We start from the raw sequence: 26,140 nt of genomic DNA, 5'->3' as shown, positions 1-26,140 counted from the left end.
TAGGTCTGTACAAACTCAGTGCCGACATGCCTTCAGAAACTAGAATTACTGGCAGGAAATTGTCAGGCCTCCAAATCTGCTTGCTCACAGCCAAAGTTCACCTATATATTAAAGATCTCAGAGCTATCTCTGGAAGAGTGACAGTAAATGACAAAATGCACCAATTCAAAACAGCAACAATGTGAACAATTGGTCATGGGACTTGTGCAAAACAACAACAAGAAAAAAAAACCACAATTTTTTTTTAAAGAAATAAACCACACCTCTGAAATGAAGAGATTAATCAAACATTTAGTACTTATTATTAACTGCTGCATTTTTAAAAGACTGAGCCAGGTGCTCTGAGGAATTAAAAGTCTGTCTTTGTCCTGGAGGAAAACATAGGAAGAACACTCTTCAACATAAATCACAGCAAGATCTTTTTTGATCCACCCCCTAGAGTAATGGAAATAAAAACAAAAATAAATAAGTGGGACCTAATGAAACTTCAAAGCTTCTGCATAGCAAAGGAAACCATAAGCAAGATGAAAAGACAACCCTCAGAATGGGAGAAAATATTTGCAAATGACTCAACAGACAAAGGATTAACCGTCCAAAACATAAAAATAGTTCATCCAGCTCATTATCAAAAAAACAAACAACCCAATGAAAAAACGAGCAGAAGACCTAAATAGGCATTTCTCCAAAGAAGACATACGGATGGCCAAGAGGCACATGAAAAGCTGCTCAACATCACTAATTATTAGAGAAACGCAAATCAAAACTACAATGAGGTATCACCTCACAGTGGTGAGAATGGGCATCATCAGAAAATCGACAAATAGTAAATGCTGGAGAGGGTGTGGAGAGAAGGGAACCCTCTTGCACTGTTGGTGGGAATGTAAATTGATACAGCCACTATGGAGAACAGTACGGAGGTTCCTTGAAAAACTAAAAACAGAGTTAGCATATGACCCAGCAGTCCCACTCCTGGGCATATACCCAGAGAACACCATAATGCAAAAAGGCACATGCACTCCTTTGTTCATTGCAGCACCATTTACAATAGGCAGGACGTGGAAACAACCTAAACGTCCATCGAAAGATGAATGGATAAAGAAGATGTGGTACATATATACAATGGAATATTACTCAGCTGTAAAAAGGAATGAAGTTGGGAGATTTGTAGAGACATGGATGGACCTAGAGACTGTCATACAGAGTGAAGTGAGTCAGAAAGAGAAAAACAAATGTCATATATTAACACATATATGCAGAATATAGAAAAATGGTAAAAATTAACTGGTTTGTAAGGCAGAAATAGACACAGATGTAGAGAACAAACATATGGACACCAAGTGGGGAAAGTGGGGAGGATTGGGGGGAGAAGGAATTGGGAGATTGGGATTGCCATATATACATTTCTCATAAGAAAAAAAAATACCAAATTGTGCACTTTAAATATATGCAGTTTATTGTATGTCAACTGTATCTCAGTAAAAGTTCTTAAAAATAAATAAATAAAAATGAGCATTAAAAAAAAGTCTTTCTATGGTTTAGAGGTCTAGATAGAGTTTCTGCTATCATTAACTCAGAATCAATTTTCAGAACTAGGGGAAATACACAAAACAATTAGTATTAAAATATACAAACAAGCAGTACCTTAACAGTCAAAATCCTTTTCATGTAAGGGTAAGGAAATTCAAAGGAGTGGTCCAAAGAAAAACACTACACAAATCATAGAACATCCTCTAGAAATGAACCTATTACTATAAAAACTTAGCAAAACATCCAGGGTTCTGTTACCTGCATTCACTTTGCAGCATTAAAATGACACGACTTCCAATGAACATTATTATCACATTCCAGCTGCATAATTTACCTTTATAAACACTTTCTTATGAAAATTCACAGCATTTTATTGGTATGATCTCATTTGTCTTTCAGTTAATAATGAAAACTATTATGGTCTCCACTTAGTAGATGCTCCCTAAGACCAGAGGAATAAAATGAATGTTGGAGGGTAATTAGGGTAATTAATTCACTAGGTCACCAGTAGAATTTGAACCCGTAATTTTAACACCTAGTTTAGTGCTCTGCTAGGGAGAAGATAATGTGTCTAGTTGCTTTGGGTTCTAGGGAGAAAGCTAACATAGAAACATGAGGCATCACATTGTTGGTTTTCATCACCAGTGATATACACATTGTAACTTACACATGTACCTGGGTCATGAATGTTCTCCTAGGAGGTAAACTCAGTTAAACCGATAAGCTCCCCTTAATTACCTGCAATGTTATGAATGTACATACACATATACTGATTCTAACAAGTTAATTACATTTAGCACATTACCTCTTCTAAGGCATTCCACAGCTCCTCATCCTTATGCTCATTAAAGGGATCCAGATTTTTCCTCATTGTTGCAGTGAATAAAACAGGTTCCTAGATGCCACAAAATAGGGAATATCATTACCTTAACCTATCTTCATTTTGTTCAAAAGCTTACAGAACAGAATTAAAATACAAAAAAAAGAAAAATTCACTATAATCATTAATAATAAGGTGGCAAATGCTTGTGTACAAAACAGTATCTCTAAATTAATTTTCCACTGTACAAAGGATAGGCCAAAATATCTTCCAGACCACTGAACACTAACAAAAGACAGTACTGAAGGGTGTTATGTTAAGAAGAAACTGAAGATGATAAAGGAAGGTTTGATTTCTTAAAAATGTCTTACTGGTAATATCTGCTCAAACAAAAAGATGAGGATATAATTATTTGAGGAACTTTACATCAAGAGAGTTGGATAAATTAATTGTCAATCCTGGTGTGATACTGGGAAATACCAAGAGCATGATTAGTTGAGGTTTGTGCCTGAAAGCAAGATTGTTGGATTTTTTCACGTTTGCATGGAAGAATAAAAAAGGCTATTTTCTCTGTTGGTAAAACAGACTTCTGAGATAGAGAATCTCTTCACATGTGTGAATGGGAACATCTCCACATGTGCAAAGAGAATATCAACTACTGGGACCTGCAGCACCTCTGTTCATGGAGACATCGCCTCTGATTCTGCATCAGCTGATCCCCACGAGCTCTCACTTGTGCACCAGGATTACATGCCTTACAGAACATCATTACTAACTGCAAGGCCAGGATAACCTGAAACCCATTGTGATGTGCACAATAACAACATTATTTTAATTTAAACAGCTTTTCCTATTCATCTGCTTCAGGAGGAGCCACAAGTAAATTACTCTGGAAACATATGCCTACTTCTGAGCTTCAGGAAAGAATCTGGACATAAGCTCATGTAGGCCATTTAAGTTTTCTTCTGGAAAGCTCTAGTAAGCCAGGCCACAAGAGTATGGGCAGCGGAGAAGGGCCCAACTGGCTCCTTTCAGTGAAGGGCGTAGAACAAGGGGATGCACACAGGTGGGAACAAGAGGGGATCTGACTCTCCTATACGTGCCCGGGAACTGCTGCAGGGAATCACCAGCCTCCAATCCCGCCTGGCCTGGGGGCTGGACTGTGCCTCCTCACGTCACAAAAGCCTGAGAAGAAAGATGAAGGAGAGAGGCATTTCTTTTTCTCCAGTCATGAAGAAGAATAAAGACGAGAGCTTCCCATATCTTCTTTCCCTATTGCCTTAGTTTTAAATCTGGTGAGAAAGAAATGGACGCAGAAGACACACGGTGTGCCAACAAAAAAAAAGACATATCTCAAAGCAAAATCCAAAATTAAAAAGATAAAAGGAGCATTATGTGCACAAAGTTGATTAAGTGGCTGATATGCCTCCAAGTGTTAAAAGTCACTCTCTCATAACATTTCAAAATGATTACTGAAAAGTCCCGAGATCGAAATTTAAGGTCTCCCTTAAAACTCTCGAGTTCAGGATCAAAAACTAAACAACCATCTAAGCAATGGTAAGAGTTCCTTGTCAGCGGAATAACCATCATTCCACTGCAGATTTTTATTAAAAAAATTTTATTCTTTGTAATTATCAACTCTAAGATTCCAACATGTGGGCAATTTCTCTTCCTTTAGCTGTTTCCATGAGGTTTACACAAACATCGTGGCCAGGAGAGGGGAGGCTGCTCCCCAGTATTCCTCCCTCTCCTCCGACTCTCCTCCACCTTCCCCCCAAGGCTCTAAACCTGGATTCTACTCTGGGTCCCCAAATAAGAGACTCTTCAAGGACTGGTGTCTGAGGAGCTAAAGGGCCTGAAAGAGCCTAGGTTAATGAACCAGCTTTGAGTCCAACTGGGGGAAGTGAGACAAGGCCTCTGCTTAAAACAATGACGGGAACGTTTCACTGCCCATCATGGCTTATGTGACCTGAACGTTTTTCCCTTCAGGTTCCTCTCATAGAGCAAATTCACATCCTGTATGAGGTGTAAGGCTTGAAGTGTCAACCTGGTTTTCAAAGTACACTCTACAGAGGACTTACCTGAGCTAATCTACAAAAAAAAAAATAACAAAAAAACCAAAAATGCTTTGTTTTTAAATGACAGACCTTTAGTCCTTCCTTGAGCAATGAAAGGGCTCACATTATTAGCACCTTGGGAACAGTGGTTTAGGTGGTTCAAGAGAACAGGCACAGGGACCCCATTTAAATTCTTTTTTCAATCACCTATTTCATAATCAGGGCCTCTTTCTATTGTCACCTCCCTCATCTTCTTCTCTTTAGGAAACTCCCTGAAGAGGATGAAGCTCTCCAAAAACTAGGGGACTAAAGTGAGATCCTTTGCAGAGAGAGGAGTCTCTCATTTCTGAGCCTCTGACAGATGCCTGCAGCTGCTTCACGCTGAGCTTAAACAGGGACTTCAGACATTCTTTAGGCCTTAAGGAGGTTCTGCTAATTATCAAGAAACCACTGGTGATTGTCATAAAAAGAAAAAAAACTCAAGTTTAATTACTGCCCATTACAGTAAGCGTCCCCACTTAAGTCTATACTGTCAGTCTTAAAAGGGCACATTGGGCAATTACAAGCATTTATTTAGCAGTATTAAATGGAAGAACATAGCTCAGTAAATAGGAGTATTTCTCTGTTATGACATGCCAAATATATATTTCAAAATAGGTAAAAATTCAATAAAAATTTGAAATACAAGAATGATTTATTATAACATTAACTGATTGAAGCTATGTTTTTCTTTAAGGCCAGCAAGCAATTTGTGAACAAGGTCTATTTTAATATGTCAATGTGTTTTATGCACAGTGTTCATTTTGGTTTCTATTCATTTTACTTTCATCACTTGCCAAACTAGAAACCACTGTATTAACTTCAAAAGGTAATAAAAGTTCCCACAGTAGACACATATCTCAAGGACACATAAGGGTCAAATTAATGATCATTTCTGATAGATATTATTATTTACAGTACCCACCTCCAAGCAATGAAGTTAGTAAACTAATCTTATCAATAAGTATTGTAAAAATGTTTGAGGCAGAACACTTAGAGATTTATGGTAGAACATACAATCTTCATTGTAAATATACACTAAATTTATTGGCCCACGTATATTTTTTCTGAAGGTTCACAATTAAACCTCATTTAATAAGAGTCAGCTGGCACAGCAGACTCAGGGAAACAAATATTCTTTTTCAATGTAATATTTTAAATGGAGCGTTAGTTTCAAAACTATTTTTCATCATGGTTCAAAGCTTATACTTTTTAATTTAATCCTTTGTACCGTGTTCAATAGTAAGTTTTTCTTTATTACTAGCACATAACAAGTTCATATTAGGCATGTGACCCAAAAATAGCCACCCTGAATCAGAGCATTTAGAGTAGTGAACTGATAATCCCTCAACACAACTGCAAGACTAAACTTCAGTCTTACTGGACCTTCTGTATATGCTGCTGGAACACAAGACTGTCACTATCTTACAAAGAAGCCGCACCCACAAAACTTCTGACACTTAAAATGACCCAGGGCCAAAATAAAAACCATGCAAGTGGTTAAAAATGAGGCGGATAAAGCACAATCTTTACCCTAATCATTTCAGTCCCAAACCAGGAAACTGCCCTCTGCTAAAGTATATCAAGAGTAGCTACTGCTGTGTTTCCTTCAGTTTTAAGAGCTATGTTCTCATTTCTAATCTGACAACTTTTCTTAAAAGGGCAGCTCATCTCCCTGTTTCAAGAATAAGAGAATCACCTGAAGTCACTTTAAATCTTGGCTTTCTTTTTTTTTTTTTTAATCCTGTAGCATCTGAATGCACCCATCATCATCCATATTTAGAAGAAAATGACATCATTTGCCAACAAAGGAAAAAGGATTTAAATCCTGTAATATCCTCTTTCAGGGGCTCCCAGGGAGCAGTTCCAAGGCATTTAATGACGACTTCAGTGGCAGAAACAATGGGCCAACTGCACTGGGCTAGAACCCAGTTGTGTTTCTTTACTAGGAACAGCACAGTCACCTCTTCTCTCTTTGAGGTTTGTTCTCAACAAGAAAAAAAGGGAAAGAAAACTAGGTAATCAGGGAGAGCTCTCAGAGAGACAGCTCTGGTTCACCTTCTTCAACCTAGTGAAGAAAACTCAAGGAATGAAAATACCAAAAGAGTGGGCTGTTTAAAAAGTACTTAGCTTTTGCTTTGATTTTTTTAAAAAAATCTGTTAAATATAAAAAATGAATCTGTTTAATCATGATAAAGATGATGGCTGTTTATCTGTGCCAACCATTAGCTGCAGTCATAAATACTGAATTTGCATGGAATCTCTCTTCAAGAAAAACACTTTCTTTGTGCCAATAGGATAAGGGGCTCCAGGTGTAGAAAATCATCCAAGGAAGTTTTGAAATCCATTTTTCCAGATCCTTTCAGATAAGCAAGCTACTCCCTGAATATAACCTCACCTTAGTGTTCTTTCTGGAGAACATACATAACTACTTAAGCTCCTGAGCACAAAGGACGCATACACTTCAGCTACCTGTTCTGTTTAAGGAAATTACCTAGGAAGCACTTTCATTTTTTGTTTGTTCCTAAAATTCTGGACACAAATTAAGGAGTACCTCCTTATGCCTACAGTATTTGTTCTTGGAAGTTCCCCGCAGGACTCCAGGACGGATGGTCTATGCCACCACCCCCCCGCCTCTGGTTGCTATGCAGGTCCTTGCTGCTATCACATCTCCCCCAATTCTGACCTGCTCATGGTGGGGTCAAGAGTGACAGTGATGAATGTGGGAGAGAGAAACAGAGACATCCCTGGAAGCCCGCTGCTGCTCCCAGGACCACTGGCTCATCTAAGAGGAGGCAACTCAAAGAAGCAACACCGAGACACTCTTTGCAGAGTCTGTACTTAGCTTCCTAGATTCCCTAAATCGGGATGTTGAGACACAAGCAACATGCTTCCTACTCATTTGTGGAAGAGGGATGTAAGCTTTTTGCACTTAGACAAGTAACTTCAAGTAACCAAACCAACAGACTTTCTCCACCTCCGCAGCCAGCAAGACATTGTACTGAGAAAGGGCTCTTGGCTGGGGAGGGGTAAGATTTTGAGTATCTTCCCCTGACACTTATTAGCCCATGACTCATAAGTGAATAAACTCATTTCTAAACTGATACTGTCCAAATGAGGGGCATAGCAGTAGGAGTAGTATTTTTCAGCTTTGCTCTATACTTATTCACTTTTGTTATGGTTTGGTGAATGAATCCCTTTGAGTGGGATGGTAGAGAAAAATGGGGAAAATATCTGATTAGAACATCATTCAGTTCAACAAACATTTATTGAAAAAAATAAATTTGGAGTCTGATAACTTTAAGTTCTGCTTCTACTACTTATTAGGTATTAGATTCAGGGTAAGTTATTAATCTCCCCAGACTCAGTTCCCTTACTGGAAAATGGGGTTAGTCTTGCAGGGCTGCCATGAGAATCTGGAACAACAATGAAGCTCCTGGCATGATGCTAACATGGACCAGGAGCCCAGTCCAAGAGAGGGACAGTGAAGGCTGGTGTTTGTCAAACTACAGGTGCAAGCAATGGATCATGAAATCAATTGTGTGCCTGGCAACCATCATCTTGTCTTTTATATGAACTAGAACAGAACCGGTATAATAGAAAATATCAGAGCACAGATCAAGAGCAATATTGTTTTGTGAAATTTTTGTTTCCGTGTGCGCGTGCACGTGTGTGTGTGTATGTGTGGTGTGTGCATGTGTGTGGTGTGTGCAGGCACATGAAATCATGATACGAAGCAGTTCTGTGGACCACAGTCAACAGCCAGTTGAAGTCACTAGCAGAGTAGTTTGCTGTTCAGGCTCTGGAGTTGGGAACCTTTTTCAATTAAATTTGAACCCTGTTAGCATATTTTGGAAATTAATACCTTGTTAGTCGCATAATTTGTGAATATTTTCTCTCATTCCATAGATTGTCTTTTTGTTTTGTTTATGGTTTCCTTTGCTGTGCAAAAGCTTTTATGTTTAATTAGGTCCCATTTGTTTATTTTTGCTTTTGTTTCCATTAGTCTAGGAGATAAATCCAAGAAAATATTGCTGCAATTTATGTCAAAGAGTGTTCTACCTATGTTTTCCTTTAGGAGTTTTATAGTATCTTGTTTTACATTTAGATCTTTGATTCATTTCGAGTTTATTTTTGTATATGGTATTAGAGAATGTTCTAATTTCATTCTTTTACATGTAGCTGTCCAGATTTCCCAGCACCATTTATTGAAGAGACTCTCTTTTCTCCATTACATATTCTTGCCTCTTTTGTCTTAGATTAATTGACCTTAAGTGTGTGGGTTTATTTCTGGGTTATCTATCCTGTTCCATTGTTCCATGTGTCTGGTTTTTGTGACAGTACCATGCTGTTTTCATTACTGTAGCTTTGCAGTATAGCGTGATTCCTCCAGCTCTGTTCTTTCTCAAGATTGTTTTGGCTATTTGGGGTCTTTTCTGTTTCTATACCAATTAAATTTTTTGTTGTTCTAATTCTGTGAAAAATGCCATTGATAATTTGATAGGGATTGCATTGAATCTGTAGATTGCCTTGGGTAGTGTGGTCATTTTAACAATATTGATTCTTCCAATCCAAGAACACAGTATATCTTTCCAACTGTTTCTGTTGTCTTCAGTTTTTTTCATCAGAGTCTTATAGTTTTTGGACTATAGGTCTTTTGCCTCCTTAGGTAAGTTTATTCCTAGGTTTTTTTTTTTTAATTTTTTGACGGTCAGTGGGATTGTTTCCTTAATTTCTCTTATACTTTGTTTTTTGTGTATATAAATGCAACAGATTTCTGTATGTACAATAGCTCATACAGATCAATATCAAAAAAACAAACAACCCAATTAAAAAATGGGCAGAAGACTTATGTAGACATTTCCCCAAAGAAGACATACAAACGGCCAACAGACACATGAAAAGATACTCAACATCACTAATTATTAGAGAAATGCAAATCAAAATTACAATGAGGTATAACCTCACACTGGTTAGAATGGCAATCATTAAAAAATCTATAAATACTAAATGCTGGAATGGGTGTGGAGAAAACAGTGCCCTCCTACACTGTTTGTGGGAATGTAAACTGGTGCAGCTATTATGGAAAACAGTACGGAGGTTCCTTAAAAAGCTGAAGATAGAGTTACCATATGATCCAGCAATCCCACTCCTGGACATATATCCACAAAAGATGAAAACTCTACTTCAAAAAGCCACATGCACCCCAATGCTCACAGGAGCACTACTTACAATAGCCAGGACATAAAAGCAACCTAAACACCCATGGACAGAAGAATGGATAAAGAAGATGTGGTATATGTGCAAGTGCACACGCGCGCGCGCGCGCACACACACACACACAATGGACTATTACTCAGACATAAAAAAGAATGAAATAAAGTCACTTGCAGCAACGTGGATGGACCTAGAGATTATCATACTAAGTGAAGTAACTCAGGCAGAGAAAGAGAAATATCATAAAAGATCACTTACATGTGGAATCTAAAGAAATGATAGTCATATGAGATCACTTTTGTGAAATCAAAAAAAATGATAGAAATGAATTTATTTACAAAACAAAAATAAACTCACAGATACGAAAACAGCAGGAGGGAAGGATAAACTAGGAATCTGGAATTAATAGATGCATACTACTATACATAAAATAAACAAAGATCTATTACATAGCACAGGGAACTATATGCAATATCTTACACTAATCTATAATGAAAAGCATCTGAAAAATATATATATATACATTATATATAAATAAAACTGAATTACTTTGCTATATACCTGAAACACTCCAAATCAACCATATTTCAATTAAAAAATAGACACACACAAAAAAACTTGCATCCTGGCTCTGCCCCTTACTTGGTAGGAGGAATAATCTCCCAGTGCCTTGGGTTTTTAATCTATCAGGTAAGGATAACGACAGAAACGTGAGGATTAAGTGGGGAACGGTAGCAAAAGAGGCTAAAATGTGTTAAGAATTCCACAAATAGTAAGAATTATTATTAATACCTGTGTAATTTGTCAAGGCCTACAGCATGCACTAGAGCAACAGAAATGAGAGACACAGGCCCTGTTAGCAAGGAGAGTTAGAAAATAGTCGAGAATGTGGGGAGGGCTGAGAAAAATGCCAGAGGTTTTCGTGAGGGACTGGGTACAGGGCAGTGGTCAGAAAAGAAGCTAGTGGGAGGGGAGCCAGAAATCAAAAGAAAACGAAAGTGATGTTTTCTTCTCTTGTTCTTGGTAGAAAACGTTAGACACATTTCTGTGTTTTGCTTTTTCCTCAAAATTCCTACTGTGCACTTTTTTTTCTTTACTCTTTAAGTTTATATAAACAATTTAGTTTCTACTACAAACAATAAATATAAAGAAAATCACCAAGACCACAAACACATAAATAGAAATTAAAGAGCAAAGTTGTTCCAGATTGTGTTACTCTTTTTACTTAAATAGAAATAATATCTGAAAGGCCAGTGCCATGATCTTGAAGAATAATGATAGTAACTAGTGTTTTCAAGAACCAGGCATGGGCACAAACATTTTCTTACCCAGTTACATCTTCACAACAAATCTGTGCAGCAGTAATTCCTAGACCTGGTTTAAGGATGAGGACACTGACGCTTGGAAGCTGAGTGACGTCATCGAGTTCCCACGGTCATGTGAGGCAGAGTCAGAAAAAATGTGGGTCATGTTGACAATCTACACTCTTAAACATTCTATCCCTGGAGGCCTCCTGAATGACTTTCTGATACCTTTACACATTGCAGGGTCTCTCCAGATTCTCTCTCTTTAACCAACCAACATGGTACCTTGGAGACAAAGGCATTTAAAGTGGAATACTAAAGTTTCTGTGTTTACAATGGTTGGTGATCTTTATCTACATGGATAAAAAGCTTAGCCCTATTTTGTAAGCACACTCTCTGGACTGTGTACATAGAGCATGGTCAAAAGTAGGGTGGAAACTAACAGAACAGAACCCAAACCTGGCGATGTCAAGGTATGTTTAGTCGTTGCTCAGATGTTCTTCCAAAATATTACCAGCAGAACCAAGAATCATTTAATGTTATTTATTTACAGAGTTCTTTTTCTTTTATGTACACCAGCATACAATTTTTTCCTATTAAGAAGCATTAAAAACAACACAGGGCACGTTTCAAGGACATGAAAGGACTTTACAGACATGCCCATTATTTCTGCAAACTAGTCTCATTTGGCCATTGCAGAGATCAAAACATAAAACTTGGGAATCTAAACATTTATTTTCTACTGTAATAACTAAATCATGAATCTAATGGCCAGAGGCGATCTTTAAAAACAGGGATTGTCCATGCTAAAAAGTTCTTCCCATTTTTCCTGAAAGGGATATATTTGAAAAAAAATTTTTTTTAATTGGGGTAAAATACACATATAATTTTACTACCTTAACTATTTTTAAGTGCACAGTTCAGTGGTATTACATACATTCACATTGCTCTACAGCCATCACCACCATTCAACCATTCATCTGTCAATGGACGCTTGGGTGCCTCCCCTTTTTTTGCTATTGAGAATAATGCTGCTATGAACACGCATGTACAGGTGTCTCTTCAAGACCCTCCCTTTAATTCTTCTGGCTTTATACTCTAAAGCAGAATTGCTGGATCATATGATAATTCTATTTGTAACTTTTCTGAGCAACTACCAACTTGTTTTCCACAGTAGCTGCACCATTTTACATTCATACCAACAATGAACAAGGATTCTAATTTTTCTACATCCTCACCAAAAAAAATCAGCAAGTCCGTCAAAGCAGAGGGCAGGATGGAAGATGTGAGGCCCAAGGCCGGCAGGTACTGGGCCTATGCTGCCCTTGGCTATATAACTAGATGATAGCAATTGCTCAATAAATATTCACTGAATTTATGGCGAGTGGATGAACCACAAGGAATGACAGGAGCTTCTGCTGTGCATATAATCCAATCTCCAAGCACTCCCTGAAAGGTATACTTCTTTAAGAAGCAAAGCAAAAGAAAACAGAATCAGAGCCCAAGAAGAGATGGTCAGTTCAGTGCTCCACCATGACAGCAACAACACATTGGGTCTATGTGAAGCACTCCACACGCACTGACCTATTTAGTCCTCACAACAGCTCGAGAGGTTGGTACTGTTAGCTGCCTTGTAAGGGAGAGAACACTGAGGTGTACAGAGACGGAATTCTGTGTCCTGTGTTCTTACCCACTCTTCTGTACTGTCTCCCTGGTTAAAATCATTTATTAATAGCTGAATTCTAAAAGTTACTCCAAAGTACCCAAACACTCTGTAATCCTCGAAGCTCCACAGTTTCACAGAAAGTCCTCCAGGGAGATAATCACCTTTGAAAAAGTGGCTTTATTTCCTACAGCAAAATTCCATCTATAGACACTTAAAATTCATGTTTCCCTATAGGAACCTCTCCAGTGCTAAAAAACCATTTATCATTTTGTTCTCAGAATTATGTGGCTATCAGTGGACACAATTATGTCACCTGACAAAGTCTGAGTCCAGAAATCTAACTGGATAAGTTACTAAATCACATGCATGCAAAACAAATGAATGAACAAACAAAGCCTGGTATCTGACAAAAATATCTGTTGAGAATACCTGCTGCTAAAAATATGCTCTACTGGGGGAAAAGGGATCAACCTTTTCAGGCAATTTGAAAAAAAAAATCCAATTAAAAGCAATTAAACATAAGCACCCTTATAGAAAGAACTCGTGAGAATGCTCTGATACAAATACCTGAGATACAACGGACATTTTCTTCCTTAAATCATGAAGTCCAATTCTGGTTGCCTGGATCCCATCAATTCGAATGACACCTTCGGGTTCTGCCAATCTAAAAAGGGCAGAGATGAGGGAACTTTTTCCAGCTCCTGTTCTTCCCACAATGCTGACCTGTAAAGAGATTCAGGAGGGATAAAGAATTAACAAGATGCAACAAACCTGGGAGAAACCTGTTGCTGCAGATAAATTTTAAAAGTTCTAAAGAGTAGTTTCTTAATCATGGCATTGTTGATATTATGGGCCAGATAATTCATTGTTGGGGGGATGGGGGGGCTATCCTGTATATTGTAGGATGTTTACCAGGAGCCATGGACTCTACCCATTAGATACCAGAAGCACCACCCAAATTGTGACAACCAAAAATGTCAGATAGAGACAAATGGCCCCTGGTTGAGACACCCCCCCCCCCTCCCCCCCCGGGCCCCAAGAAGAGTTAAAAATAACACAATCCATCTGCTGGCAGTGAAAAGCCAGCAGTCTTCTAAGTGGGCCATAAGAAGTCAGCTTGTAAATGTAAATTGATACAGCTGCTGTGGAGAACAGTATGGAGGTTCCTTAAAAAAGTAAAAATAGAACTACCATGTGATCCAGCACTCCTACTACTTGGCATATACCCAGAGAAAACCAAATTCAAAAAGATGCATGCACCCCAATGTTCATTGCAGCTATTACAATAGCAAGGTCATGGAAGCAACCTAAATGTCCAACAGACAAATGGATAAAGATGTGGTACATATATACTATGGAATATTACTCAGCCATAAAAAGGAACGAAAGTGGGTCATTTGTAGAGGTGTGGATAGACTTAGAGGCTGACATACAGAGTGAAGTAAGTCAGAAAGAGAAAAACAAATATCATATACTAACACATATATGTGGAATCTGAAAAAAATTGGTATAGAAGCTTATTTACAAAGCAGTAGAGACACAGATGTAGAGAACAAACATATGGATACCAAGGGGGAATGGGGGGATGGGATAAATTGGGAAATTGGGATTGACATATATACAACTATTGATACTATGTATAAAATAGATAACTAATGAGAACCTAGTGTATAGCACAGGGAACTCTACTCAGTGCTCTGTGGTGACCTAAATTTGAAGCAAATCCAAAAAACAGGCGATATATGTATACGTATAGCTGATTCACTTTGCTGTACAGTAGAAACTAACACAACATTGTAAAGCAACTACACACCAATAAAAATTTTTTAATAATTGATTTAAACTTAAAAAAAGGATTGAAGGGCTGATACATGCTACAACATGTATGAATCTTGATAAAATCATGCTAAGTGAAAGACACCAGACACCAAAGGTCACATATTGTATGATTACACTTACGTGAAATATCCAGAATAGGTAAATCCACGGTGAGAGAAAGCACATTAGTGGTTGCCAGGGACTGGGCTGGGCTGGGGACTTGGGAATGACTACTTCATGGATACAGAGGGGTAAAAATGTTTTGGGACTAAACAGAGGTGATGGTTATGTCACATTTCAATGTACTAAATTCCACTGACATTTAAGTATAAAATTTACATAATTTTGTTATGTAAATTTCACCTCCATAAAAATAAACAAATCACAGCCAAAAAAAAAGTCACCTTTTTAAATTAGTTTTATTCTTACTGTCAGACCTTGAGAATTACGTGGGTAATTTTACAGAGATGCCAACAAGTCAAGTCAGAAGTATTATACATAAATAAGTAGTACTCACTTTCTCAGGGATCTATTATTTAAGAGGAATTATTCTTAAATAGATTTAGTAGAAAAACTAAATCACTTCCTGATATTAAATATCTTAATTATATTCTATCTTAAAGGGAAACATCTTAAAATTATAAAATGCAGGTCTTAGTGTCTTAAAAGACAACAGCTAGTAGAGAAAACACACAGTGAGTTTAACAACACCACAAACAACATTTGCTATTTATATAGGACCTTTCATCAGAGCAGTTCAAAAGGCATTTTATTTGCAAATTAATACTTACAGTTGCACTTTGGAAAGATACATGCCAAATGTCAATCTATTTATTAAAGCCAAAGCAGAGAAAAAATAAGTGCACTAAAAATAAGATTGAGTCTATCTAATGCAGGTAAAATGCTGCTGAGGAATAAAACTGCATTCAGGTATGCGCGCAGAAACTGGCCTTTTTTGCCAATGACCTTGCCCAACTGCAAATTCCCTTATTATTTCATCTCTATTTAGGAATTTGAAACTGATGAAAGGTGTAAGACATGCTTTCAGTCATTTGTAAATTAATTCAGTAAATTTTTAAAACTCATGGCTTTAAACAGAGAGGAACTAAAGCTTTCTGAGCCCTGTAATCAGGACGCTCGTGCTTGGAACTTTCTGTATTTTCTCATTTGAATACCTCCTAAGTTCCAAATCTTAGTCTGTAAAATCAATCATGGCATTTCAAAAAAGAATTCATCTTTATAGAGATTAAATGTAAGAAAAATGGGCTCAGCTAATTTTATCTTTGTACATATTTGGTACCTTATGTTAAACCCTAATTTATATAATATAAATGGGCCAGTCTCCGTATATAGGCAGGTCCTAGTGCACATATAAATGACTTGTGTTCTTTGTACAGGCAGACCTAGAAGATATTTCAGATTTGGTTCCAGACCACCTCAATAATGTGAATATCACAAAATAAAGTAAGTCATACAAACTTTTTGGTTTCTCTGTGCATATAAAAGTTATGTTTACACTATCCTGTAGTCTGCTAAGTGTATAATAGCACTATGTATAAAAAACATACCATAACTGTCAAATATTTTATTGCTAAAAGAATGCTAACCATCATCTGAGCCTTTATCGGGAAGTAACATTAAAGAACACTGATCACAGATCAGCATAACAAATATAATAATAACGAAAAGGTTTGAAATGTTATGAGAATTACCAAAATGTGACACAGAAACATGAAATGAGCAAGTGTTCAGGAAAAACGGTGCCAGTGTATTTGCTCTACACAGGGTTGCCAAAAGTCTTCAATTTGTTAAAAAAAAAAAAAAAGAAAGAAAGAAAGAAAGAAAAAAATGCACTGTGAAGCACAATAAAAACAGGCATGCCTGTACTTCTGGGTGTTCTCATATGTAAATCAACACACAGCAGGACGCAGGTGAGAACTGTGTTTATGGGAATGTATGTATCTTCCCATACTATCTGCTCTAATGAAACTGGTTCAACTGTGCAAACTGGGACATTTGTAGACTTTGGGTAAATAGGCTGAGATAATCAGGGACACCGAGGGCTGCTCACAACCAAGAACTCTGAGCTCCAAACTCCAGTGAGTAAGAAAAAGGCAACTCAAAGAAAACCCAGCTCTGGCTATTTCTACAGTTAAGTCATGAAAATTATAGTCTGGAAGTCTTTCCCAGGTCACTAATGGGTTTTACCAATTGCCCATGCAGAGTGTCACCAGTATCAGTAAGTATACCTTACTAAATCCAAAGACAGTTGGAGAAAGTCTTATTTTAGCTGCTTTGGGACGGCCCCTTTCTGTTTTTCCAACCAGGCCAGGGTGGGTCTCTGACGACCACACCATCTTGTTAGACGTGTGCACCTGGATCTCTATTCAGACACCAAATTCAACATGATCATCACCCAGTGCCCCACACAAAACAGCCCCCTCCTCTGACTTCCCCACTTCACTCTCATTACTTCTTTCCCAGGCTCATGGGCTCCATCTTACTTCCAGCTTTCCCTGAGTCCAACTTGGTGCCAAGCCCTGAAGACTCTACTCCTGCAGTGTTTCATGACACAATCCCTCGTTTTAAGGCCCACATTCAGCACCTGAGTGCCAGGCTGCATTACTTTTAAAAAACAAAATAAAACAAACTCTTTCCTTGATCATAATCAGTGCAAATGAATTTGAAAAGCAAATAAATACGACCCATCACCCCAGCACTCTGATAAAACCATTCATAAGATGCTGATGTATTTTCTTTATTGACTTGTGTGTGTTTTTTTTCTTTTTTTATTTCTGTGTATGTGTTGTTAAAGATACAAGTTCATATATTTAAACAAAATAAGATTAATATGAACATAATGTTGTAATCTGTTTTCATTTAGTATTTCATAAAAATATTTATTTTAATGGCTACATAATATTACAGTATATGTTATCATTTAACAAATCCCCTATTGGTAGGTATTCAGGCATTTTCCAGTATTTTGCTATTATAAATAACTCTGTGTTATGTATCCTTGAAGCTAAATCTTTGAAAACAACCTTATTCCCTTAAGATAAGTTCTTAGATTTGGAATTGCTGAGAATCAGGTATGAACGTTTTCAAAGGAGGCTGTTAAGTACTGCCAACCTACCCTCCAGAAATATGATACCAGTTAGTACTCCCACCCATTTCCCTGCACATTCACAAACTGGGTGTTACAACTTTCTTTTGATCGACATCAGTTTGACTGCAAAACATGGAATCCTTTTCCTGCGACGTCTTTCTGGAGGCACAACAGCTACTGGCTCCCTGCCTCCCGCATCTGCCCACTCTGGTCCACGTGCACCCACTTCTCAGACTAAACTCTTGAAGGATGGCTTGGTGCCTGTTATTCCACCCTGGGAAGTCTCTTCTACAAAAACTGTCCCTACTAACCTCTCCATGCTTCATGTCCTGCAGTCAGCTTCTGTGGCATTACTAGCTACTTGTGAGGGTTGAATATGAAAATGTGTCTTATATACCTGGTAGTTCTTTTCCCCGAATGCTCTGCAGATGCCTGTCTTCATTCACTCACTAAGAGCATCAGGCCTTTGCTTACGCTGGTCCATCTCCCAGAATTACTTTCACATGCGTTTCCACCTGCTGAATCCCTAACCACAAGTCACTAAGTCTGTCTCACATGCTTAATTCCTTGGAAATGCTCTCCCTGTCCCCTCTTGTGGACTTCTCCCAACACTAACAGATATTATATCATCTTTTTCTATTTTTCTATAAAAATTGTGACCACCTTCTATCTTACAAAGGTAATATAGCCATTTCCTTGTTTCTTCAACTGGACCCTATGTGTTTACAGCAGGATCTGTGTTGGATTTGCCTTTGTATTATATGTATTACCTGTGGTGTCCTGTGCAAAAGAGGCTTCTATAGGGTATTGAGGTTTTTAACTCAGGCTGGAGATATTTATGGAAAATCTATTACCATATTGTTTAGGTATATGATAAGCTAGAAAGAGATACAGACATGGCTGATGGATCCTACAGCCATAAATACAGTTGCAAATGGCCAACCTCTCACTTTCATGGGACAAACAATTTGCACAGTGTAAGTGATTAAGGTCATTTTACATCCCATGAAAATGACAACTATCTTTGAGCATTTACTCTGTGCTGCTCTCTATGCCAGGGGCTTTACATGTCTTATCTTGTTTAATTAGTACAACAACCCTAGAGCTTAGGTCCTATCACTTCCATTTTGCAAAAGTAAACATTGAAGTTTTTAGGATTAATTAGCCGGCAAGAAATAACAAAGCCCATAAGTTGCAGGATGAGACTCAAACCCACGTGCGTCGGCCTCTTTTCCATTCTGCTGATGGCCTCCTTTTCACTTGGATGGCCTGGCACCTTATTAAGTCCCTCTGTCTCACTAGAAGGAAGTGGAGAGAGGTGTAGTGGCTGTAAAAGGAATCAGCCAACCATAGGGATCCTGAGGCCAGACAGTGAAAGCATGACGTGGATACAGGTAAGTAGAACGTGGTGAGTGAGACAGGGGGGCCGACATCTCTGAGCAAAGGGGGTACCTGAGGTCAGGTGGGCTGGCTCTCAGCAGGAAGACCCGGCACCCACAGCTGTGCTGGGAGAGAAACCTGCAGCTAAGTGGGGCACATGGTGCCTGGGAAACAGGCCAAACAGACCGAGTGCCCTGCTTGGGGCAGCAAGACTCATTTGTGATCCCATCAGGTGGTGAAAGAGTCGCACACACACTGCTTCGCTGGGCTGTCTCTGACCCTAAGCCCAGCCTGTGGTGAAAGACCTCCAGTCCCCGCAGGAGGCTGGTGTGGGGAAGGACAGCAGAATGAAAACTGTCTGTGATAAAGACAGACTTCACTGAAAAGATGCAAATAAATGCATTGGAATCACACAGAGCTGGATTATAATGTAAAGGTGCAATTTGCAGAATATGGAAGTAAATAAGTCTGTAGGGTACGTGGCACAGAACGTTCCAGAGCCTCATGCTCAGTCACAAGCAGGGTTTGGGTGATTCATGAGCTCAATTTCAAACTGTCAAAGGACATTTCATGGAAATCACAGATTATCCGTCATCAAAAACTGCCTGTGGGAGAGAAAGGACTTTACTGGGAGGTCTTGTTCAAATGCGATGTGGAGTCAAGAGGTCTGGGGGGCCTGAGAGTCTGCATTTCTAAGAAGCTCCAGGCGATGCAGGAGCTGCTGGTCCAGCATCACAGTCTGAGTCACAAGGAATTAGGAAGCCGGCAGGGGACGTGGAACAACCTGGGAGTGAGGGGAGGGGTTGCTGAGAAAATATTATGTAAAAGAGGAGAAAATGTAGGACACTAATATTTTGCATATTAGAGCAAGGTCTAGTAAGCATCTGTAAAAAATGTATTATTCAAGTAATAGCTCTGAGCAGGGAACAAGAAAAAGCAAACCAAAATTGATCCATCACTAGAGCTGGAAGATGCTTTAAAGTGGCCCAGTACTCTCTAAAATGATCAAATCAACCACAAAATCATTAAATGAAAAACACACCCAGTGTTCATAATCTAACCAGCAATCCTAGGGGGCTATTTACCTCATTCTGGGTCTTTATTTTTACTTGCTATTTCTTCCATCAATTAGAAACCTGCATAGTACCTATTACATTTCCCTGTTGACTCCAAGGTCCAGGAATTGGGACAGCAGAGGAAAAGACAGAAAGAAAATAAAGCCCCACTTCTGTTGGGCTGGCTCACTCCACGTGTTCCCCCACAGCAGCCTCTCTTGGTCAAATCCAACACCAAAGGGGTGTCCTGGATAAAGAGGGCAGGAGAGGTGTGCAGCAGGGGAATCCTGGATGTTCACAGGTGAAGTGAAATGACTTCATGGCTATGCTGCCCGGGTATCATCTCCAAACACAGAAATGAAGCTGACGGTGATACTGTGGTTGGATCAAGACACAAGACAAAAGTAAAGTTACTGCAGTTATGAATTCAGTCTCCAGATTCAATCTTCCCTCAAACATTTTAGAATCTCAGATAGTTCTATGATTTGGGGGTTTTAAGACCATAGAATACAAATCTGTTATATTCCTAAGATGTACTACAGAGTTATTCAATAATTTTTATTTTTGGCTTTGGGGGAAATTTAAGATGAGTGCAAATTAACACAAATACATTTACAACAGGAAATATGGAGGAAACATTGTCTACGAGTAAGCAAACATCACCCACAGTGCTCTCTGGGACAGGACTGCATCAGAAGTGCAGTGGAGGGTTGGGGGGGAATGAATTGGGAGATTGGGATACCAAATTGTACACTCTAAATATATGCTGTTTATTGTATGTTAACTGTATCTCAACAAAAGTTCTTATTTAAAAAAAAAAGAAGTGCAGTGACTGTTTTCCCAGCACAGCAGTCCTCACCTTCCTCCAGGCCTACAATGAACCTGGAAATAATTAGGAGGGAGCTTTTGCCCTGTGACTAACTGCAGCTGCTCCCTGGGTATCATTTGGGCAGTAAATTGAATATTTATTCTTCCATGTCACAAGGATATCATTCATTAAATTACGGCTGCAGTCCACTAGATGGGTCTGTGGTGGAAACAGCAGTTCTTAAAGTAGTTAACAGGTCTAGGTAATCAGGTGTTTATGGAGTTGTTTTCTGTGTGTGTTTAGGTTACTGGTTGCTCACACCTGTGTGTTACTCACTCTCCCAGCCAGCAGTCCCTCAGCACCCTCTCTGTGCCCTGCAGAATGCCACTTTCTGGGGAACAAAGATGAAAATAAGATGCTCCCTGATCTTAGGAAGCCTCAGTGTTCTGTGAGATACAGACCCCAAATTACAAAGCATGCCATAGGGGCTCTCTTTTATCTTAATTGTGGTAAAATGCACATAATACAAAATTTACCAATTTGACAATTTTTAAGTGTACAGTTTAGTGTTAGGTACGTTCACATTGTTGTGCAACCAACCTCCAGGATATTTCTGCAGTGTAAAACTGAAATTCTGTGCCCATTAAACAATAACTCCTCATTCGCCCTCCCATAGTCCGCAGAAACCACCATTCCACTTTCCGTCTTTATGAGTGTGACTACTCTAGGAACCTCATATAAGTGCAATCATACACTCTTTGTTACTTTTGTTTCTGGCTTATTTCATTTAGCATGATGTCCTCAAGGTTATCTATAGGTTGGGATTTACTTCCTTTTTAAAGCTGAATAACATTCCATTGTAAGGATATAGCACATTTGTTTATCCATTCATCTGTTGATGGATACTTGGAATGCTACCATGATTAACACTGCTATGAACACAAGTGCACCACAAGTGCTATCTTAAAAAATATACGAGGGTGAGCCAAAAATTATCCGTGCTCTGGTTATACTAAAATTTCTATTGGCTGGACTGTCTTATCAGCTCATTCCATTCAAGGCTACTGTCTCCCCAGTCACTGCTGTGCAGGTGTGAACATGTTACATCAGTTCATCTGTAACTGCAGTGTGAGCAAAAACAGACGTCCCACTTGTGATTTGCACGAAAGAAGAACAGCGTGCAGTGATTCACTTCTTGTGGTCTGAGGGTGCACCTGGTGCCATTATTTATCAAAGACTTTGTGTGCAGTGTGGAGAAAGTATTTTGTCGTGAAGAAGTGTGTATGAATGGGCAGAGAATTTCAAGGAAGGTAGCACAAGTGTTAGCCAGCACCATCAAGTAGGAGCCGGACGCCTGTCCACATCCACGGCTGATGACAACATTGAGTGTACACGTGAAATGATTCTGTCAAATAGATGAGTGACTGTGGATTAAGCGGCAAATCATTTGAAAAGCAGTCATGGCTCTGCCTATGAAATAATCCACGACAGACTTAGGTTTCAAAAAGTTTGTGCTGAAGCCCAAACTTCAGATTAAATGCAGAGGACTGCTATCCAAGGTTACTGTGATCTTGCATGACAATGCACGTCTGCACACTTCTGCCCACACTGTGGACACACTGCAAAAACTTCGTTTTGAGGGGTTAAAGCATCCTCCCTATAGTCCTGATTGTGTTCCATCAGACTTTCACCTGTTTGGTCCCCTGAAAGCAGACCTACAAAGACAAAGATTCACTTCTGATGAAGTGAACACAGAGGTGCATTTGTGGCTCACAGCTCAGCCTAAAACATTTTTTAATGAGGGAATATGAAAGTTTGTTGACAGATGGACAAACTGTATTGAAAAGCAAGAAGACTGTGTCGAAAAATGATGTATTTGCCTTTTCTAAAAGTTAATGAAAATGAATTCTACAGCCAGAGTGCGGGTAATTTTTGACTCACACTCATATAAGATGCTGAAGAAGAATTAAGGGTCTCGCAGAAGCACATGCATGAGAATTAACTTAGAAAATGAAAACAATCATCAGCTAGATGATGGAAGGGAAAGGTCTCTGAGGTAGAGGGGCAGCGTGTACACACTGGAAGCTGGGAGGACGTGGAGATTTGGGAGAATATATACACGACCCGAGTGCAAGGGCTGTGTGTATATTAGGACTTGACGCTGGACAGGTAGGTGGGGAAAAGCTTCCTACTGCCTTGTCTGTTATGGTTTAGTCTCTTCTCCAAAAGCCTCCCCTGACCCCAGCCCAGAGCCCCAAGCTTGGTGTGAAAGGAACATGGCCAGCAGCCATGGACAATGGCAGGTCCAGGTCACAAACCTCTCTGTCGTCTCCCACATACATCTTTCCCTGCTCCTCTGGCCTTTCACTGACTTTGAGCAAGTCTCTGAGGCCTGCCTCCAGCTGGGGCTCTGGTTCCTCACCCCTGACTGAGTCATGATTCTGGGCTCTTCTCTGGTGGCTACGAGCTGGCCAAGCAGCCCCTGCTGGACTGCACTTGGGGCTGCAGTATGGTTCCAGCAGCAGCTCACCCAGGCCAGGAAGGATTCGATCTGTGCTTCAGAAAGATGCAGTCTGTGGGTGGGAGGGCAGGTGATGGCAGCTAAGTCTACAGAAAGGGCCAGGGGACAGAGGAGGAGGCTGCAACCTAAGGGCGTCACGGAGGAAAAGAAGATTTCAGAAACACAAAGAAGAAAGGATGGATAGGAGGGAGATACTGGAGAATTAGGGACAGGGAGCCAGGGCTGACTTCCCAGACTCCACATGAATAACCAGGTGTCACATATCGTATCCCGGGTCAGGTTAAGTTCCAGCTCTGGAGCCCAGGGCCCACCAACCACCACGAGCAGCTCATGACACAGGGAAGAAATGCTGGGATCCCCATTCCATGGTCAGTTTCCTAGAAGGATTCACCTACAATGTCACTGATCTACTCTACATCCATGAGGAACAAAGAGTCCCCCTGATACACTGACAAGGAAGCCAATAGCAGATGCAGTGCTAAATCTTTAGCTGGACTTTTAAAGAGGCAAATGGCTTAAACAAACCTTTCTTTCTGAGTTAATGAGTGCTGACAGGTCCTTCAATATCAGAGGACTGTCAAAGCTGTATTTGAAGTTAACACTGTTAAAGGAAATCCGTCCACTACGGGGCCAGGCTGGCGGTGGACGATACTCATATTCCCAGGATGCTTCTTTCTCAAGGTCTGCGTGTTCAATCACCCTTTCTACTGAAATCATCTGAAAGACACAGGACATCACATGAGTTAGGAACCAGTAGGAATAGAGGGTCTTGTTTATGTATGTTCAGAGACTGTAAATAAAATTGCTGCATTTTATCTCTATATCTGCTTTTATAAGTTTAAGAATATCTCAGGTCTAAGCATCCCCAAAAGACAGAAGTAATAGTTTGATGAGGCCTTTGATGATCTGCAAACTTGTTCACTGTCTTTTAACACTTTCACTTACAGCTACTTCCTTCAACATTATATTAAATCTAAAAGATTAGAGAGCTGAATGTTAAGATTTTACTGACCCAATTTTCAGGTATGAATAAAAAACAAGAGAATTTTATCAAAGAAAAGAATACTATGGACCATCAGTCAGTACTGTGTGGCTACAGAAGGGCCATCTGTTATAGATGAATAAAGCTGGATGGTCATCAAACCTCATTTTAACAGTTAGTCACTTTATTAGGAGAACAGATTGGAAACCTTTCATCTTATTGTTTTTTCCTTTAGAAGGTGCTAATATTCAAAAGAGGAGACAATTCACATATTGACTAAAGCCTCCTGAACAACCATAACTCACACCTCTGACAGCACACTCCAAGAGGGAGCTTACCCTACAAGAGGGACACCAGCAAATTCAGGTGTTCAGCACATACAAGAATAAATCCTAAAATGGGGGAAGGGGAAGAATACCTATGAATTAAATTTTAAAAAACCTCTAAAAATAATGAATTCTTCATTTATCAAGAATGAGGAATTACCCATTAAGAAAAAAAACTAAACAAGCACCTAAAAAGTTAGATTATATTCTCTCCAGGGTTTCAGAACCTCCCTTCTACAGAGACACTTATTATATTTGAAGACAGCTTGTGATGGATATAAAACCTGCTGACACGGCTCACATAAGACTGAGAAAAACATGTACGAGGGTGAGTCAAAAATTATCCTCATTCTGGCTGTAGAATTTAGTTTACTTAACTTTAGACAAGACAAATACATCATTTTTTGACACAATCTTCTTGCTTTTCAATACGCTTTGTCCATCTGTCAACAAGCTTTCGTATTCCCTCATTAAAAATGTTTTAGGCTGAGCTGCGAGCCACAAATGCATGCTGTCTTCACTTCTTCATCAGAAGTGAATCTTCTTCCTTGTAGGGCTGCTTTCAGGGGACCAAACAGGTGAAAGTCCGTTGGAGCAAGATCAGGACTATAGGGAGGATGCTTTAACAGCTCAAAATGAAGTTTTTACGGTGTGTCCACAGTGTGGGCAGAAGTGTGCGGATGTGCACACCCTCAGACCACAAAAAACGAATCACTGCACGCTGTTCTTCTTTGGTACAAATCACAAGGAGGGCATCCATATTTGCTCACACCACAGTTACAAATGAGCTGATGTAACACATTCACACCTGCACAGCAGTGACTGGGGAGACAGTAGCCTTGAATGGAAAGCACTAATAAGACAGTGTGGCCAAAAGAAGTTTTAATATAACTGGAGTGTGGATAATTTTTGACTTACCCTCATATTTATTTTATCTTACATTAATTTTAAACAGAGGGAGGAGGATGTAAAAAAACTGTTAGCTATGATGTAAAAATAATACTTTTAATATTATACATAAGAATTGCTTTTATGCCACTTAATGGCAGAGACTTGAAAAGATTAAGAACGTTAAGGTAAACTCACCATATTCTCAATTTCTATGCTTTGCCTGGCGCACCACTGGAACATCTGTGTGAGCGTGAGGGTGAGAGACAGAACCAGGCCAACCCGCCCGGGATCCAAACCTAAATGCAGAAGAAGAAAGGGAATAAAGTCAGTCCCGTTCTTAACCCTGAGCCTGGCTCCCTCTCTCACTTTATCGACTCCTTTATAATATTTAAATCATTTGCATATAATGCTAGTAGTACACATACTTGTATTATCTGTTGATTGAATCCATGATACAGTGAAAAAAAAACCCACTATGAATTCAAAAAGACTATTAGATGAGTTTATTAATCCCAACAGCATTGACATACACTTGACAGTATTATATAGCTGAGGAATCATGTCATTATTCAGACCTTCATGATTATGCTTTCAAGAACCATTATGGGGGAGACTCGAGG

General features: G+C 39.2%; 1 protein-coding gene across 1 annotated transcript in view; it reads right to left on the bottom strand.

Moving 5' to 3' along the window:
- LOC130835726 (ATP-binding cassette sub-family C member 4-like) overlaps window positions 1-26,140 on the bottom strand; it is a 192,771-nt gene that overhangs the window by 42,543 nt on the left and 124,088 nt on the right. The window contains exons 24-27 of the mRNA XM_057707518.1: window positions 25,716-25,816; window positions 23,847-24,038; window positions 13,198-13,353; window positions 2,333-2,422 (exon numbers count right to left, since the gene is read on the bottom strand). Of these exons, the coding sequence (XP_057563501.1) occupies window positions 2,333-2,422; window positions 13,198-13,353; window positions 23,847-24,038; window positions 25,716-25,816 (539 nt within the window). The remainder of the gene's footprint in view (window positions 1-2,332; window positions 2,423-13,197; window positions 13,354-23,846; window positions 24,039-25,715; window positions 25,817-26,140) is intronic.

This window comes from Hippopotamus amphibius, chromosome 14, assembly GCF_030028045.1.
Source record: "Hippopotamus amphibius kiboko isolate mHipAmp2 chromosome 14, mHipAmp2.hap2, whole genome shotgun sequence".
Taxonomy (NCBI): Eukaryota; Metazoa; Chordata; class Mammalia; order Artiodactyla; family Hippopotamidae; genus Hippopotamus; species Hippopotamus amphibius.
The sequence above is the reverse complement of the archived record's forward strand: the minus strand, read 5'-3'. Positions and strand labels throughout refer to the sequence as shown.